Source organism: Lycium barbarum, chromosome 11, assembly GCF_019175385.1.
Source record: "Lycium barbarum isolate Lr01 chromosome 11, ASM1917538v2, whole genome shotgun sequence".
Lineage (NCBI taxonomy): Eukaryota > Viridiplantae > Streptophyta > Magnoliopsida > Solanales > Solanaceae > Lycium > Lycium barbarum.
This window is the reverse complement of record NC_083347.1, coordinates 115,418,240-115,437,752: the sequence shown is the minus strand read 5'-3', so window position 1 is coordinate 115,437,752 and position 19,513 is coordinate 115,418,240. Positions and strand designations below refer to the sequence as shown.

Sequence of the window (19,513 nt, the reverse complement as noted above, 5' to 3'; positions counted from 1 at the left end):
TAGCTTTTGAAAAATAAACTTTAAAAACAAAAAACAAAAAAAATTGACTTAAATAAATAAAATTAGGACATAAAAGTAATTAATTAAAAAGTTTTAAAAATTTGAAAAATTATTGTGAGGACTACAAAAGTCCTCACATTTGCTCTTATATAATATAGTAATATTTAGTTATTTACGTATATCACGTTAAACTTGTTACAAATAGCTCAACTTAATCTAGAATGAATATATAATATTAATGTGCCAACTGCCAAACCTAAACAAATCAAATAAAATTGGTCTACCAAATTTACACACAAAGCAGAGTTACATTTACTCTAGCTGTCAATTCTTGTCAAATTAGATTCCAATATTGGAATTGTTGACGTCTTCAAAGTACTATGATTGATCCTTTAATCATGGAAAAATCTTTTTCACAACAGGAAAAGAGTATCTATATATCAAATTAATAAAATCTATAGGTTTGACAGAAAAGAATTTGGTCCCCTCCTAATCCTAGGCCTCTCCTAGGACTACATAGGAGTAGTAAATTAACAAAATGTAGGCATGGACCATTCCATTTGGACCATTTCATTTTACCATGTCCCTACCCCCTCGATTTAATACATTAAATAAGATTAAGTTTGTCCAAATTCTTTTATTTATAAACTATGTTCATTAATCTCACTTTCTCTCTTACCAAAAATGTCCTCCCTGTAGATTCTTTTCCATCTTTTCACATCTAATCAACACGAGAAGAGTGAACTTGAAAAGAAATCAGACAAGGCTTGGTGTTAAAATGCAAACAATTAAGATATATAGGTTCATTGTTTCAAAAGAATAGTGATAAATGAAGACGTTACATGTGGAATCAAAATTGCATGGGTTAAGTGGAGAAGTGCTACCGGGTATTACATGAAAGAAGGGTGCCTATCAAAAGTGAAAGGTATATTTTATAGAACAGTTATAAAATCAATAACAATATGAGAGTGAGTGTTGGATAGTCAAGCACTTCCAGCAAATGGTCTTAGAGATGCGAGACGAAATTATATAGAGTAACATGATCAGTGAGCAATTATATAATCGATCTAAAATTATTTTAGAATGAGGCATAATTGTTATTGTTTGTGTCATTCAATCTAAAAAATAACTATTTGTAAGTATTCATAAAAAGCAATATTACTATCAGTGTAACTAGACGATAAAGCAGATTAGCTGCTACAATATATTAAAATACATCAATAGTATTAAAAAAAAATTATATCGTCAATTATATATATGCATTTAACTTACATACATTAAGACGGTAATTTTTAGCATGTTGCAATTCAATTTAATCTATCATAATTTCTTTAATTTTTACTCCCTTCGTTCCAATTTAAGTGTCTTATTTTAACTGGGCACAAAATTTAAAAAATAAAAAGAGACTTTTAAATCTTGTAGTTCTAATTAAAAATGTGTGTGTAATGTACTAAAGTGTTCTTAGAATCTTGTGATTTTAAATTTCCTGTGTAAAATGTTTCAATTGTCAAGTTATTAAACATAGAAGAGCCATCTTTTTTAGAACAACCTAATAAAATACTTAAATTGAGACGGAGGAAGTACTTTATTTTTTGGTTATCAAATCATGTTTGTCATAAATACCTCTTATAACAGGTAACAAAAAATTTAAATTCCATTCATATATCCTCCATTTTAATTTATGTGGCATCATTTGATTAAGCATAATTTTTTTGTTAAAAACAGAAGATTTTTGAAATTTAAGGTCCAAAATAAATCTTAGATATTTATGTGACGGTAAATCAAGTTAAATTATTTTTAACTATAGAAATGCAATATTCTTTTTAGTACGAACTAAAAAGGAAAGTGTACTATTCTCTCAGTTTACTTTTACTTGTCTCCTATTATTAAAAATAAATTTTTACTTTTACTTGTTCATTTTAGCATATCAAGAGAAAGATAATTTTGTTCTTATTTTATCCTTAACATTAATTACTCATTTTTAAATTATTTTTCAGATCTATTAAGACTATACACTAATTACTATGAGTTTTATGATAAAATATATACTTTATTTTTTGACTAAAAAACTTGCAAAATCAATAATAGATGAGTAAAAGTGAACGAATGAAGTGCATGTAATAGAGTGAGTAATACTTCTCCTACAAAAGTCAATAAGTAAAAGTGAAAGGACGGTAAAATCACCTCAAATGTTTATTTTCGCTTTGGTTTTATGACAATAGCAGATAGAAAAGTACAACCATAACTGAACAAGAGTACAAGTAACGTCAAAAATAGATTGAAAAATATCTGCCACTCTTTTTTTTTTTCTTTTTTCTTCTGTTTGTTGATCATGTGCAATATTATATTGAATGGTACGTACTCTGACAATGACCACTGAAGAATGGTGGCACATGCTGCCCCTGTCATATCAATTACCCCACATTTCAACGGTTAAGATCTTCCATGACAGTTTAATCAACGGTTGTGATTGAAAATATTCCCAAACCACTCTCTGTTAGATGACACGAAGCAAGAAAGAAAGAGAGAGAATTAGCTATTACTTTCTCCGTCTTAAATTATTTATCATTTTTTTATTGAAAAAAAATACTCATTCTTTAGAAAATATTTTTTATCTGTCACTTTTTTATTATACGCATTCTTTAGAAAATATTTTTTTGATTTTAATTTATGTGATATAATTTAGTTAGACATAAAATTTGAAAAAAAAAAGACTTATGAAATTTTATGATCTAAAATAAAATATAAATATTTATATTGTTGTAAATCATTTCATTAAAGATAAAAGTGAAAGTTTTAAGTTAAATTATTTTTAAATATAGAAATATAATTTTTTTTAGGACAAACTAAAAAGAATTGTATCGCATAAATTGAGACAAAGAGAATATTAATTAGAAGAAGTGTTTGACCGATTATATCTTTAGTTATGTTTAAGTTATAATCTCAATGTTTATTCTAATGTGTGTCATCTCCATTAACCGTAAAATTCTACTAAGGTAAAATGGAAAAAAATAATCAATTGAGCCTTGAATTTTTAAACCGACAAATAATTTAATACAATAATTTTTGAAAATCACAACATAAAGTTTGAGATGGAGGGATTAACTATCTGAGTTTGACCAGATACGAAGTTTTGAAGAATAATACTCTTATAAGTTTTTCAAATCTTGTGTTCTTACATTAAAAAGCTTGTAATATGTTAAATCCCGTTGTCTTAAACTCATATCAAATGTTAAAATTGAAAAACTTATTAAATATAGAAATATATATTATTTTTCCTCGTAAATTATTTATCATGATTATTAAAAATAGTTATTTCAAATTATTTATCGTTTTAGCCGTTAATGGCATAATTAATTTATCTTTTTCCCATTTTACATTAGGTAAAATTTTCTCATTTATTAAAATGACACAGTAAAAATTTTTAGACCGAGGAAATATATTTTTCGATATACATTAAAATAAAATAAAATAAGACATTTAAATTGAAGTGACAAAATATTTTACCTCAGTCATCTCTGTCTCTCTCTCTCTTCCCAAAACATCTTTGTTAGAGTACATGGAGCAAGAAATAAAGAGAGAGAATTAGCCATTACTTTAAAACTTAACTCTCATCTCTCTCTCTCTCTTTCTCTCTATTTCTTGATTGTTTCTCTCTGTCTACTGCTATCAGGTCTAGCTTGGTCGGGTGTCCTATAAAATTAGAAAAAGACCACTTTTTATTTTTTTATTTTTTTTATCTCTCTTTCTAAAGCCTCTTCATAGACAGTGATTGTCCAAGTGAATCTTTTTTTTTTTTTTTAATCCTTTTGTTTTGCTTGAGCTCAGTTATAATCAACAAAAATAAGAAAAGGGTAGTGCTCAAAATTTGATCTTTTTTTTTTTGTTTTTTTGACTGTAATCTTAGTTATTCTACAAAAATAAGTAAAGGGTAGTGCTCAAAATTTGATTTTTTTTTTGTTTATTAGCTGTAATCTTAGTTATTCTACAAAAATAAGTAAAGGGTAGTGTTCAATTTTTTTTTTTTTTTTTTTTTTTAGCTATAATCTTAGTTATTCAACAAAAACAAGAAAAGGGTAGTGCTTAAATTTGATCTTTTATTGTTTTTTTAGCTGTAATCTTAGATATTCAGCAAAAGTAAGTAAAGGGTAGTGCTCAATTATTTTTGGTAACCTTCAAAATTTGTTTTTTTTTTTTTTTTTTTTTTTTTTAGCTATAATCTTCGATATTCAGCAAAAACAAGAAAAGGGTAGTCTTCAAATTTGATCTTTTTATGTTTTTTTTTTTTTGGTTGTTAATGGAGGTGTTGGAGAAAGAAAAGTGTTGTGAATTGTGTTGATTTTCTTTAGCTGAAATTAGGAGTCTTTTTTGGTAAATGCATGTGGGAAGTGAGTTTTTTTCTGGAGAAATGGGGGTGAAGTGGGGTATGCTAAGGATAAGAGTGATGAATGGGTGGAATAGTTTAGGGTTTGAATTTGGTCTTGAGGGTTTTATATAATTTTCTGGAAGAAAAAAAAAAATCATATTTTGAGGGTGTTTTGCATATATATTTAAGTTAAGATTAAAAATATGAAGCTTTCAACATCAGGAATTGGTCAGCAGGCTCATGAAGGTATCTCTATGCTTTTTTTTCTTTCCTTTCCTGTCTTCTTTTTTTGTCCAGGTTTGGCTTTTTATATATCCTTGTCAGTGTCTTTATTGTAAGTAATATTTATTCTTGTGTAAGTAATATTTATTCTTGTGCTTTGTCTTTAGCAAATACTAATAGAAAAAAGAAAAGAACAGATTATGAGTAATTAAGTATGTATTGATTTAAGGAAGTCAACTTTATCAATGCTGACGCAATTCAACCCTCTCATATTTAATTAAGTTGAATTGTATATTTAAATTCATTTCCATGTGTGTTATTCATTTATGTGGAATTAAATTATGCTGATGGATAATTTGTTTGGTTGAAAGGAGATAAGAAGTGTTTAAATTCAGAACTATGGCATGCCTGTGCTGGTCCCCTTGTATGCCTACCAACGGTAGGAAGTCGCGTGGTTTACTTTCCTCAGGGTCACAGTGAACAGGTCTTTCTTCATTAGCCAAATTTATCTCTTCTTCATTAATTTTGAACTAAGGGGTCGTTTCATTGCTGGTTAGGAGGTGATTTATTCATGTATTAAATAATCCTGCATAACTTGTACGGTGTATGCAAATCCTGCATAATTAATCCTTGCATTACTAATACCTGCGTAACTCTAACCAGCAACCGAACGACCCCTAAGTGTTGCAACCATGAATTATTCATTAGTTAGTCAATTGCTGACGGTGTTACTATTGGAATTGAGTGGCAGGTAGCGGCAACAACTAATAAAGAAGTTGATGCTCACATACCGAATTACCCGAACTTGCCACCCCAGTTGATCTGTCAACTCCACAATGTCACAATGCATGTGGGTTCTTTCTTTATGTTCTATGTTTTATCATGAAATTCATGATTAAGTTGCGATAGGGTTATGAGGAAATGACAGTTTAATGGGATTTCAGGCAGATGTTGAAACGGATGAAGTATATACTCAAATGACATTGCAGCCCTTGACACCGGTATTTCATGAATCATGCGATAGAAGTTGTCTTATAGCCTGTTTGGCCAAGCTTCTGGGAAGCTAAAAGTTCTTGCTTTTTTTTTTCTTTTTCTTTTTTTCCAGAAAGTGCTTTTCTTAGAATATTGATGTTTTTGGCCAAGCTTTCGGGGAAAACATAAGTGCTTTTTAGTAGTAACGAAAACTGTTTTTCAGAAGCTAAAAGAAGTAGCTTTTTCTGGGAAGCACTTTTGGAACATTCGTCAAGCACAAAGTACTACTCTAATGTTGGCAAAAATGCTTTCCAAATTAATAAGTCAAACACAAACCGGTGCTATCCAAAAGTACTTTTTCGGAAAGCACTTCTGACAAAAAGCACTTTTCAAAATAAGCAGATTTTGAAACCTTGGCTAAACAGGCTATTAAGCTAACATGAATTTCTCATTTACTTTTGTTTTATTTCCCTATACTTTGTGCGAGTTGGGTGCCAAATGTTGTGTTGTGTTTTCAGCAAGAGCAAAAGGATGCATATCTTCCTGTTGAGTTGGGTATCCCTAGCAGGCAGCCTACTAACTATTTTTGCAAGACACTAACTGCAAGTGATACCAGTACGCATGGTGGCTTCTCTGTTCCTCGTCGTGCAGCAGAGAAAGTTTTCCCTCCTTTGGTGATATGACTGGTCCAATGTCTCGTATTTTCATACCACTCTGGTTCTGAGCCTGATGTTATTCTCATTTCTTCTCAGGATTTCTCACAGACCCCACCCTGTCAAGAATTAATTGCGAGGGATCTGCATGACATTGAATGGAAATTCAGGCATATTTTCCGAGGCAAGCTCTGGATGCTCCTTGCTTTGCTATGTGTTGCTTTACACTGTGTTAAGTGTGCTTGACATTAATCTAACATCTGGTGGCTATTTAAGTTTGTAGCAAAATTTAGGTATCGACATACTTAGATATGTGCTAAACTTTAAGAATATTTTAGTTTAATCCTCTTTAGTGTTTGCTTGTTTAGGGTCCTTGACATTTTAGGTATTTCATTCACTTGAATGACTGTGTGGCTAGAGAGATTCTTTTGAAGTATTTTTCTTTTCTATTTTAATCAATTGGACAGTAAGTACTTTTCTTTTCTATTTTTAATCAAGAATTGGGAGGGCGTTGCTCTGTTTCCATGAAATTCAATGGTAGAAGCAGAATAATTCTGTCATGAACAGTTGAGGAATTCATACAGTTACATGAATTCTGTCTAGGCAAAGAAATCAAGACCAATAAAGAAAAAATTTACAGCTCATATTCTATATCAGTTCACTACATGTGTGGGGAAATATATGAAGAGAACATAGTAGTCTGTTTCATTCTTTCCCTTGTACTCTTGTGTAATATTCAAATAAGGTGTATGTAAAATGCCATTCTCAACTTTGCCGCAGACAAAAAACTTGGTATTTAAGGGGAGAAGGGTAGAGGGGCGGGCCCATTATCCACCGAGTTTCGTACCGTGTGCCACTTGGCCTCGAGGATTTCTTGATTATAAAATAAAAGCCATTATCTTTGTTTGAGGTGAGAAAAACAAAACTTTGAGGGACAGACCGATTTTTATAGTTTGTAAAGAGCGAGAGAGGCTATAGAAAGTGAAACAGAATGAGTTTTGTCTTATTTAACATTTTGAATTCTAGCTTGAAGGAGATAAAGGGAAATGAAGAAGGCAGAGTGTAGTTGTACTGAGATCTTTTATGATCCTTTGTGTTGCAGGAGGGATTAGGCATAATTATAATCTTGTAGGACTAGAGTTGTGATTAGAATTATGGAGGATTAACGATTTTTTATGTAGTAACAGAATTGTTATTCAGGTCGTGGGTGGGATATTATAGAAGTTATCTCCTTTTTTTCTGTAAATGTGTGAAATTCAGGTTGGAATTAAGGTTAGGATATGAGGTTCACGCCTGAGCAAGGGAAAAAATGTACTTAAAAAGATTAAAAAATAAGCAAAATAACAGGCTGAATCAAATAGATGAGTGGATGACCTAAATGTTCCACTTGTCATTCTAATCCTATTACCTTGATGTAGCACTGTTGTTCTTACCATAGCTTGTTTATTGACTCATTTGCTGGATATATTAATGATTGCTCTTGGAAGCATGAATATAATGCAGTGTTAAACTAACTAATGCTGAAACATGTTTATATTTTTCTTTCTATGCATGCAGGACAGCCTAAGCGGCATCTTCTAACGACTGGCTGGAGTGTGTTCGTTAGTGCCAAAAGACTTGTCGCTGGAGATTCAGTTCTTTTTATTTGGTAACTTTAACCCTTTTTTGAGATAATTACACTTTTGGACTGCTCAAAAGATGATAGCCAGCAAACGTATAGGTTTTGTATATTAAGTGTAAATATACATATTATAACATATAATATACTGTACATAATCAGTGTATAGGTTTTGTATATTTTGGCTAGCGCCCGTAATTAATTTCGGCCGGCGGGCCAAAAATGAAAAAAGCCCCCCCCCCCCCCCCCCCCCCTTGTTTTTATCAACAAATCTTAGTATTTTACACTGTAGGAATTACATCTAGCCTTGCTATTACTTGGGGCTTTCTCTCAATTGGTCCTTAATCGTTTTCCGTGTCAGGAATGAGAAAAATCAGCTCCTTTTGGGAATTCGTCGTGCAACTCGACCCCAAACTGTGATGCCATCATCTGTTCTGTCTAGCGACAGCATGCACATTGGATTACTTGCTGCTGCTGCTCATGCTGCTGCTACCAATAGCTGTTTCGCTGTTTTTTTTAACCCAAGGTGTGGTGCTGAACGATGGTCCGCTCCTTATATTTTTGTCTAGTCTGTATATCTTTTTTGTTCTTTTTCAACTAATGCTTATCGCATCAGGGCTAGCCCATCTGAGTTTGTTATATCTCTTTCAAAATACATCAAAGCTGTATATCACACTCGTGTTTCCGTTGGAATGCGTTTCCGGATGCTATTTGAGACTGAAGAATCTAGTGTTCGAAGGTATGTAAGTCTTTGATCTTAAACCTCTTCCTTGTTTTCCTTCAACCTCTTTTCTGTTTAGACAAGTGCATATAGCTACTTAAGTAGCATATTAGTTTCTTGTTGATGGATTTTAGGCACTTTTTGATACTTAATCACAGATGAGTTGCTCTTGGATCTGTCTTCTAAATGAGTGGCTCTGGATGCGGCTCCTTTGTTTTATTGATAACTTTCTAATGGGATAATTACGTTTTTGGACTGTCCTAAAAAAAAATAGCAAGCATATGTATATGTTTTGTATATTAAGTATAAATATACATAATGTATACATATAATATACATAACTAGTATATATTTTGTATATTTTGTATATTTTGGCTAGAACTCGTAATTAATTTTGGCTGGTGGGCCACCAATGAAAATATCCCATTTCTAATCATGTAGGAACAAAGTGGATTCAGATTTCAGATGAAGGTGCAAGTTTATGGCCTTTGTTGCTTCTCTTTTTACTCATATTTGCATATCATGTTTAGTCTAGTGCTTACTACAAGTAACATTAGAGTATTAACTGGGAAAAGTCAGTGGTCTTAGGTATATAAACCAATTAAATTGAAACTCCATAGCTGGGAATTGCGATATGTTAAGTGCCCTGATAGTGGCTACCGTTGAAATCTGAGTTATAAAATTCTGTGTTAGGTTTCTCTTCTTATATGTGGATCTGATACTTTACAGATACATGGGCACAATTACTGGAATTGGTGACTTAGATCCGGTTCGCTGGGCCAACTCTCATTGGCGGTCTGTCAAGGTAAATGTATTTTAGTTCTTTAATTGTATTTAACATTTTTATATAAGCTATTCTCATTCTTTTGTAGCTTATTAGTATTTAAAATGCCTTTTGCGCACATATTAGGTTTTACTTGTCTCTCCATATTATTATGAAATTAGAATTTTTAACAGGAAATCTTTTCACTTCTCTCACCTAATCCAGACCTAAGATGATCCTTTGCATATAACCCTTGTTAAATATTTAGACCCTTGGCGGTGTTTCCTGAAGTGGAGCGTTGACTTATGGCTTAACGTCCAACCTATGAACCCTTTGGGCTATAATTCTATTTTCGCACAAGAATGATGACATACTTGTGAGAAAATGACGAAAATGGTCCTTATGTTTAAAGGATAAGTTCAAAATAGTCCCTTAAGTACGTACTGAACAGTTTTGGTTCTTTAAGTTTGCCAAAAGTTGCCAAAAGTTAACACTTCTAGTCTTCGTCCAATATTTACCGAACTTTTATGTTAGATTTCTCAAATTTCTGAACTTCTTCACTATGTCAAGTTGTTTCCCCACGAGGTTCTCTATCTTTCGTGCAATGTAGATTATTGTGTAGAACTTAATGATTCAGAACTCATGTAGATTACAAATTTACAAATGTACAATTGTTATATGTTCATAAACAGTTATTTTATGTTCATAGATATCTATTTACAATAGAAATTTCACGAAATTGTAGGTTGGTTGGGATGAGTCAACAGCAGGCGAGAGGCAACCGAGGGTTTCGCTATGGGAGATAGAGCCTTTGACTACTTTTCCAGTGTATCCATCTTTGTTCCCTCTTAGGCTAAAACGGCCTTGGTATCCGGGAACTTCATCTTTTCAAGGTATTGTGCCCTGAATGTTATACTGTTAGGAAAGTGAAGCTGTGAGATCCTGAGGTTTCCTTGTACTTTTTTTGCAAAAAAAGGTTAAATTTTGTTGTCATTCAGATGGCCCTTCTAAGATGGAAAACACTTCGCTTTAGTTATAGCCCGTTTGGCCAAGCTTTTAGAATCTGCTTATTTTGAAAAATGTTTTTGTTCAAAAGCGCTATTAGAAAAATTACTTTTGAGAGTAGTAGTTGGTGTTTGGCTAATCAATTTGATAAATATTAGAGCAGTACTTTGTGCTTGGCCAATGTTCCAAAAGTGCTTCTGGGTAGCTTCTGAAAAACCTTCTACTACTACTCAAAAGTACTTATTTTTTCCATAAAAGCCTTGGCCAAACACCCCACTCGCTAAATTTAGCACTTTTGACTTCCCAGAAGCTTGGCCAAAGAGGCTTTTCATTTCTTGGATGTTTCAGCTTATTTTTGTTCCCGAGGTCTATTATGATTTTTTTCCTTTTCTTTTTGCAGATAGTGCCAGTGAAACTATTAATGGAATGGCATGGTTGAGAGGGGAAAGTGGTGAGCAAGGACAGCATTTGATGAATCTACAATCTTTAGGTGGCGGCATGCTCCCCTGGATGCAACAAAGAGTTGATCCAACACTTCTCCGAAACGATCTTAACCAGCAGTATCAAGCTATGCTGGCTAGTGGTTTGCAAAATTTCGGGAGTGGGGATCTGCTTAAACAGCAACTGTTGCAACAGTTTCAACAGCCTGTCCAATATGTTCAGCATGCAGGCAGTCATAACTCCGTCCTGCAGCAGCAGCAGCAACAACAAGCAATACAGCAAGCAATTCATCAGCATATGCTGCCTGCACAAGCCCAACACAATAACCTTCAAAGGTAGGAGCGGCAAACAGGCAGGTCGAAAACGGTTAAACAAAACAACATACCTATAATGTACGGAGACCTTACCCCTACCCCACAAGGGTAGAGAGGTAGTTTCCAATGGACTCTTGGCTCAATGAAAATGTTTCTCAAAACAAGTTTGAAAAATACTAGAGTAAAGAAGCTGTGGTAAAAATATCGAAGGAAAGAATAAAAACAACAAAAACAGATAAAATATCTGATTACCAAACCCCCCCCCCCCAAACACACACACACACACACATATAACACGGATAAAAAATGGGTTAAAAGACGGATAATATGGAGGTTTCAGTAATAGTCAGGGTGAGAATACAAGCTAAAACTCAAAATAAGTTAAAACTCCTTATTATGGATATCCATTTTATAGTGGATAATATCCAGATTTCCTATATTTAATGGGTTGGATTGGATGGTTACATGCTTTTTATTTCTTATTTTTTTATTTAAACCTTTTTGCCAGCCCTGTTCAAAGGCAACCACGGCAACAAGTCAGCAATCAGACAGGGGAACAGGCTCATCAACATTCTTACCAGGAAGCATACCAAGTACCAAATAGCCAGCAGCTCCAGCACAAACAACCATCGAACATTCCTTCTCCATCATATTCAAAGCCAGATATATCAGATCCAAACTCCAAGTTCTCGGGATCCGTTTCTCCATCAGGAATGCCGACAGCACTAGGTTCTTTATGTTCGGAAGGAACTAGTAACTTTCTGAATTTTAATAGAATCGGTCAGCAGTCCACGATGATGGAGCAGCAGGCCCCGCATAAATCTTGGATGCCAAAATTTTCTCATTCACAGGAAACATGTAACCTAGATGCCGAGAATCCAACTCTTTTTGGTGCTAATAATGTTGATTCTTCAGGGCTTCTCCTCCCGACAACTGTGTCTAACGTTGCTACTACTACATCAATTGATGCTGATTTGTCCGCTATGCCACTAGGGACTTCTGGATTTCAGAATTCTCTGTATGGTTATGTGCAGGATTCTACTGACTTGTTGCATACTGTAGGACAAGTTGATGCACAAAATGCGACCTGTACATTTGTTAAGGTGCTAATTCTGCTGTGTAGGTTACATATTTTGTTGTTGTTTTCTTGCATATTACTACTATGTTTTTTTTTTTTTTTTTGGTGCAGGTTTACAAATCAGGGTCTGTTGGGAGGTCATTGAACATCAGCCGGTTCAATAGCTATCATGAGCTACGGCAGGAACTGGGACAGATGTTCGGGATCGAAGGGTTTCTTGAAGACCCTCAAAGATCAGGCTGGCAGCTTGTATTTGTTGACAGGGAGAATGACGTTCTTCTCCTTGGAGACGACCCATGGGAGTAAGTATCTAATTTACTAGAACACTTAACATTTTGCCTCTGCTCATAATTTGCCAATTGATGGAATGAACTCCTTATGCTTTAAGTCCTTAGACCATGCACATGTCAATTTTGTTCTCTTATTTGCTTAACTCACAGGGTCTTCGGATGTCTGGTAGTGATAGCTGATTATATATGGGATCTTTAGACAAATAGCCGGCCGGATTCATGGTTTACTTTTTCTAATCAGTATATATAGATTATACAGGGTTATACAGATATTATACATGGATTTACATATATTATACATTTGCCGGTTATATTTAGTTAAGTGTTGGCTGGGCTATTTAGGTTAATTCTTCGTTATATATTTTCTATTCTATTACCTTTGATTTATTCCGTCTCTCCTGCGATAGAGTCTTTCAGAAAAATGGTTTTCTACCGTCTTTTTCTTTTTCTAAACCCAGACATGGTATTCATTTCCCCATTTGTGGCATGGTATTTTCAGGGCATTTGTCAATAATGTCTGGTACATCAAAATTCTTTCACCCGAGGATGTGCAGAAACTAGGGAAGGAAGAGGTTGAATCCCTAAATCGCAGTGCACTTGAAAGGATGAGCAGTAATAATAATGCTGATGGTCGAGATTTCATGTCCGGACTTCCATCTATAGGTTCACTCGAGTACTGACTGTTGTCATCGTTCGATAAAGATGTGTTGTTCCTATTCTGTGCTTCCCACGAGCTCGGATGTCTCAAAATTTCTATCTTCTTTCCGGGCTTAGCTTTGGCCTAATTAGTCCGGTCTCATTTATATGACATAGTTCTTTATGGAGGAGATATTTAATCGATCTGCCATTTGAATTACAATGCTTTTGTATTAGTTAATCTTATTCGCTGTACTCGGGCTCAGGACAGATGTGATTTACACAATCTCGAGTTGTAAACTTGTCAAATGCAGTTAAACTTCTATGAGTGTATGCCTTAAATGCAAAGTACTTACTAATGTAGATTTCCTTTTTTGAAACAAAGCATTCTAGGATATTTTCCAGAACCACATCAGCAAAATGCTAGTACCATGCTGTTGCTTCGAAGCCAACGTGGTGCATGTGATCGAGTAATATGTACATGTAATCACATGAAAACCATCAGAGTCGGTTGCTAGAAAAAGTAGAACTTCAATACTATTCAAAATCATGAAGGGTGTTTGATAATATGCCATTTCTAGGAAGTCTCAGAAGTATGATCCTTAATATGCCTTCTGCACAGCCAACTCATAACAAAATGTTAGACCGATCTCAAGGTTGACACAAGCGAATTGGTTGTTGAAAACAAAACCCTAGCAACCAAGCACTCCCGCCCCAAAAGTCAAGAGGACACGTCTGAAGAGGAGGCGGGTCCTCTAAGTTGACCATCCTACCCCCACTAATGGAGCTCTGCTTTTATCTTAATCTGCATGTGAGGAATCTAAAGAGACATCGGACATGTATACAGTCCAAACTCTCTTGACCCAAACTTATGTTGGTACATACAGACTCCTTTAGTTCTAGTCTAAATTTATTAATCAAAGACAAATGGTCATCTTCGAATCTCTCTTTAACTGGTCTTTCCTCTTAATGATTATATTTTCATCAGATTATTGATATGTGTACCAAGATTATAAATAAATCAATTGCAGCGGGAACAATGTCAAGATAAAGCTTATTCACATATAACTAAATGATCAAAGGCCAATGCTTCATCTAGCGATTCAGTGATTTCTTCACATACGTTTAATCGTCACAATTTTATCTGATACATCTATCCATAGGCAGAGGCAGCATGAAAGAATCACTAAAATTTCAACAAATTATATTAAATCTGAACATATAATTTCTCTGTGTAATGAATCAGTGATAAGAACTTAAATGTTGAACCTATCAACTTTAAATTATGCACTTGTCGCTAACATATATTAGATGTAACAATCAAAATATGGCAAGTTACACATTTGGCCGCTCGGCAAAAAATAATTACATTCGATATTTATGTATGTTACACTAATATGTATAAAAAATGTATATTATACATTAATATACAAAAAATATACACTTACTATTTTGATGGATGGCTATTTATGTCGATGATATCCATATAAAGCCGGCGTTGGATACGAAGGGTCAGAGGTTAATCCTATAATCAGGACTCATGTGTGACTTGTAATTCTTATCATTATCCAATAGTATTATTCTTTACAAATTCAAATATATATTACGTTGTACATTTTTTGGAAACACACAAATACAAAAGGAAGTAGAATTCAAATGGGATTTGCTTTGACTATATAGAGATCTGAGTTTCTTGCAAAATTGTGCGGTTTAATTTCCATTTGTGGCATTAAGAGTTTATTATCATTTTATCCCAAAACTCAATCTTTTTGCCCCTCGAACCATTTCTTGTGACTCTTTTCCAAATTAGATAAATATTGATTGATCGTATTCCATAGTTGATGCATGTAGCAGATCAATAAAAGCGTCACAAAAATCAGTGGGCTCCACCAGGCAAATTAAGTGTTGTTATAGGATTTTACTTCTTTAAGTGGAAGATTTCATTATAAAAACAAATATTTCACTTTATCTATTGCATTGAGAAAATATGGAGAAGGATATTGATGGAGAAAATCCTACAAGGGTTAACAAATATGCTTGTGCTTGTGCAATTGTTGCTTCCATGATATCTATCATCTTTGGCTATGGTAAGCTCCCTTCTTCAATTAATACTTTAACTTGTCCTCTCTTTTTATTTTCTTTAGCCATGGTGTTCCAAATTCATATTAGATATGTCCGCTAATAAATTAGGAGCTAAAACATTCATTACAATGCAAAGTTTCTTCATACACAAGGGTTCGAACCTGACCTAGATATGATTAAAGGCATACAATTTCGAATCATCCCACCATGCACAGAATGATTACTACTACTACTACAAAAAAAAAAAAGGTAATTTGCGGAGGTTTAAAGTTGTAATTCGCAGAGGTTTTAGCTTCCTCTTACAACTAGCGGAGGCTAAAACCTCCGCGAATTGCAGCTTTCAACCTCCGCAAATTACTTTTTTTTTTTTTTTTGTAGTGGTGGAGCTTGTAATCTCCTTTTTTTCTCCTTTAGCCATTGGTGTTCGAAACATACTGGCCAGAATAATCCAAATCCATATCAGATATGCCCACTAATTAAGGAGCTAAAACATTCCTTATAACCATGCAAAAATTCTTTATTCACGAGGGTTTGAACCTGAGAGTTAGTATGATTAAAGGCGTACGATTTCTAATCATCCCACCAAGCATATATAGAATGATTGAGCATGTTTCTTTTACCGATTTTAAGTGATGTATATATATCAAGGCTGCTAATATTTTGTACACGATGAGTGTAGCTCAACCTATTAGAGAAAGTCAGTTATCAATATAGAAATTTACATGTACATATATTTTTTCCCCAACTGAAATTAAAACAAAAATTAAGAAAGAGATTGAAATTTATTCACAAACGCAAAGATAACCTGTTATTTTTCTGTCTAGCACTTTGATGATTTACTAGCAGATAAGGATAGGCTGATACCTGATTGAGAGGAAAACCATATTCCAGAGTTTTTTGTTGAAAATAACTTGTTCAAATATTAGTACTAGCTTTACATAGAAAATACCAGGGGTAATAAGTTCTTTGACAGAGTTTTATTCTATATATATATACTTTCTGATTGTGTAAATATTTTTTAATGGTAATTAGCCTCCCTAAATATTCTAACAAGAGTTTATGTTTTTTTTTTTTAGATACCGGTGTGATGAGTGGAGCAATGATTTATGTGAAAGAAGAATTCCAAATCAATGATGCAAAAACAGAAGTATTAGCAGGGATTCTAAATTTATGTGCACTAGTTGGGTCACTTTGTGCAGGAAGAACTTCTGATAATATTGGGAGACGTAACACTATAATTATAGCTTCATTAATTTTCTTGGTTGGATCAATATTAATGGGATATGGTCCAAATTATCCAACATTATTAGTTGGAAGATGTGTTGCTGGTGTTGGTGTTGGGTTTGCACTTATGATAGCACCAGTTTATTCAGCAGAAATTTCATCACCATCATCACGTGGGTTTTTAACATCTTTACCAGAAATTGGAATTAGTATTGGTATTTTACTTGGTTATTTGTCTAATTATATTTTTTCAAGATTGTACCTTGAACTTGGTTGGAGAATGATGTTAGGAGTTGCAGCAATTCCTTCACTTTTCTTGGCTATTGGCATTCTTAAAATGCCAGAGTCGCCTAGATGGCTTATTATGAAAGGCCGTCTAGGAGACGCCAAGAAAATATTGTACAAAGTTTCGAATAGCCCTCAAGAAGCTGAAATTCGAATCAGGGATATTAAACAGGCTGTAGGAATCGACGAGAATTGTAACGATGACATTGTCAAGCTCCCCGATTCTGCAAAAACACAAGGTAAATTTTCGTTAGACTTTATAATAGGAAAAATTACCTAATGTAACTAATTATTATTAAGTTCAGGTTCACCAAGTGTCCTTAGTTTGGTATACCTATGCATATCTATATATGTGCAAATATACACACGTGTGTATACATATATACACGAATGTGGCGTCCAGTTTGCCCTTGCTTTCTGTTGTTGTTCCCGGAGCATCCATCTCTTCCTTCTTCTTCGCCCTGTCCGGTGAGATTGGATGGGCTAGGGTGCGGACTGGACTTTAAATAAAGAAATCAATTTTTATTTTATATCTATTACAGAATATTTAATTTATGTAGACGAATATGTTTATCTGTTTATGAAATAAAGTATATGTTCGGGATGAGCTGATCATTGCTCCATATATAAATACATAAATTTCTAAGTGGTTATATAAAAATATAAGCTTTGTTGTATCATGAAAGAACTTGTCTATATTTCTGAATTGATTTCTCATAGGGTCACTCAATCTCAGAAAGTCACCTTTCTTCTTGATTCCAGTTTCCTTCAACAAAGAAAGTGACTCTTTGAGATAATAACTTTTAGTTCTGTGAAATCAACCCCTATTTATTCCTCTCATCAGTATACATGAAATACCTGTTTACAAAAGGTCACATTTCTAAGACCCTCTCCTCTATCCTTCTCCACTAAAATACTAGGCTTCTTGTCAACGGCATGGTGATTTTAAAGAAAATTTATTTTTTCACGCCCCAAAACTTAATTTTCTGACTGTCTGTGTTCAATCTTTTCCCTAACAGGTGGAGAGCTTTGGAAAGAATTGTTGCTAAAACCAACCCCATCACTAAGATGGATTTTAATAGCTGGTGTTGGAATTCATTTCTTTGAACATGCAACTGGGATTGAAGCTGTAATATTGTATAGTCACAAGATTTTTGCCAAAGCAGGAGTACATGACACTAGGAAGCAAATACTAGCCACAGTTGGAGTTGGAATGACAAAATTTATATTTATAGTCCTGTCCACTTTCTTGATTGACAAAGTTGGTAGAAGAAAATTATTGTTAACAAGTTTAAGTGGCATGGTAGTAACATTAGCTGCACTTGGGTTTTTCCTAACATTGGCAGAGAATTCTGGTGGCCATCTTATTTGGGCGTTGGTACTTTGTATAATCACAACTTATGCAGTTGTGATGTTTTTCAACATTGGGCTCGGGCCTGTTACTTGGGTTTATAGTGCTGAAATATTTCCTTTAAAGTATAGAGCATTGGGTACTGGTATTGGTGTTGCAGTTAATAGATTGATGAATGCTACTGTTTCCATGAGTTTTCTTTCCATTTCTGGAGCAATTACAACTGGAGGGGCTTTTTTCTTGTTTGCTGGAGTATCTTTCGGGGCTTTGATTTTCTTTTACTTCTTTTGTCCCGAGACAAAAGGAAAGTCTTTGGAAGAAATGGAAACGGTTTTCACTAGAAGCAAACGCTCCGAGAAGGTTAACAAATAAACGGAGATTCAGAAATATTGATGGCAGGAGTTGCACTTTATATTTTAAGATAATTACAGTCTGATGCCTTTTGGTGATCTAATGTATAGGATAGCCAGCAAATTTATAGATTAAGTATAAAGTATACATATTATATACAAGTTGTATTCACAAAATATACACATACAACAACAACAACAACCTAGTGAAATCCCACAACGTGGGGTCTGGGGAGGGTAGAGTGTACGCAGACCTTGCTCCTACCAAGGTAGGACGGCTGTTTCCGAAAAATATACACATAATATACATAAAATGTACATAAGTAATGTATTTTGTATATTTTGCTAGTGCCCATAATTAATATCGTCGACTGGCCGAAAATGAAAAATGCCTTATATTTTGTATAGCTAACACTCAAACTTCATATATGTGCAAAATATAGCCAAGATAAAACGGAAGTGTTGTATTAGGTTGATGGACAAAAGGGAAGTGTTGGGTTGATGGCCAGTGTAAAAATAGTTAGTTATGTTTTCCTTTTGTTAGTGTAACATATTGTAAGAGAAGAATTTCTCAAATTGCGTGCACACACATATATGTCCAAATCTCTCTCTCTATATATACATTAAAGCTGGGCAACAAGAGAGTGATGTGACACCTCTCTAAGGCCAAGATTACCATTTATCTTTTTTTCTCATTTTTTTAAAAAACAATTCCTTTTTTTTTTGTCTAAATAATGTACTAAAAAATACTAAATCAAAAACAGTGGAACGTATACGGTTGCAACTTGCAACACTTACTAAGAATAATGGTGTCAATTTGAACAGATGTTTACCTATGTAATGGGTAGGTTACACCGTTACAACATTAAAGATCATTTAACAAACCTGCTGTGTAATGGTTATACAAGTAAAAAGCAATATTGTTTACTCGTAAAATCGGTACAACAATTTGTATACAGGATTAGGGACACGTGGATCAATATGTCCGAAATAATGAGATAAATAGCAACAAAACTTAATATGAACGAAATGTAATTGAAAATAAGTAGTTAGAATAGCCCGAGCCTTGGAGAAGCTTTTGAGCTAAAGGCGAGGTTGTCTCTTTCGGAGAAGATTAAGTTACAGCAGTTTGATGATGTGAA

The 19,513-nt window shown here is 33.8% G+C and overlaps 2 protein-coding genes across 3 annotated transcripts; both read left to right on the top strand.

Annotated features, from left to right (window-relative positions):
- The first annotated feature begins 3,533 nt into the window (after positions 1-3,533).
- Positions 3,534-13,412, top strand: LOC132618492 (auxin response factor 8-like). Of its 2 annotated transcripts, XM_060333528.1 has the most exons (15): positions 3,534-4,612; positions 4,960-5,072; positions 5,340-5,438; positions 5,533-5,589; positions 6,079-6,234; positions 6,313-6,397; positions 7,771-7,861; positions 8,193-8,357; positions 8,448-8,570; positions 9,282-9,357; positions 10,061-10,208; positions 10,721-11,096; positions 11,584-12,178; positions 12,265-12,455; positions 12,943-13,412. In XM_060333528.1, exons 1-15 carry the CDS (start codon positions 4,570-4,572, stop codon positions 13,121-13,123), a joined length of 2,499 nt encoding a protein of 832 aa, XP_060189511.1. In that variant the 5' UTR covers positions 3,534-4,569; the 3' UTR covers positions 13,124-13,412. The 2 variants fall into 2 exon arrangements, with proteins under 2 accessions (XP_060189511.1, XP_060189512.1); XM_060333529.1 differs by lacking the exons at positions 3,534-4,612; positions 4,960-5,072 and having other exon boundaries at positions 5,348-5,438; positions 5,537-5,589.
- A 1,594-nt stretch (positions 13,413-15,006) lies between these two features.
- On the top strand, positions 15,007-18,729 carry LOC132617016 (probable polyol transporter 6). The gene is made up of 3 exons (XM_060331860.1): positions 15,007-15,166; positions 16,238-16,909; positions 17,690-18,729. Exons 1-3 carry the CDS (start codon positions 15,067-15,069, stop codon positions 18,391-18,393), a joined length of 1,476 nt encoding a protein of 491 aa, XP_060187843.1. The 5' UTR covers positions 15,007-15,066; the 3' UTR covers positions 18,394-18,729.
- The last annotated feature ends 784 nt before the right edge of the window (positions 18,730-19,513 follow it).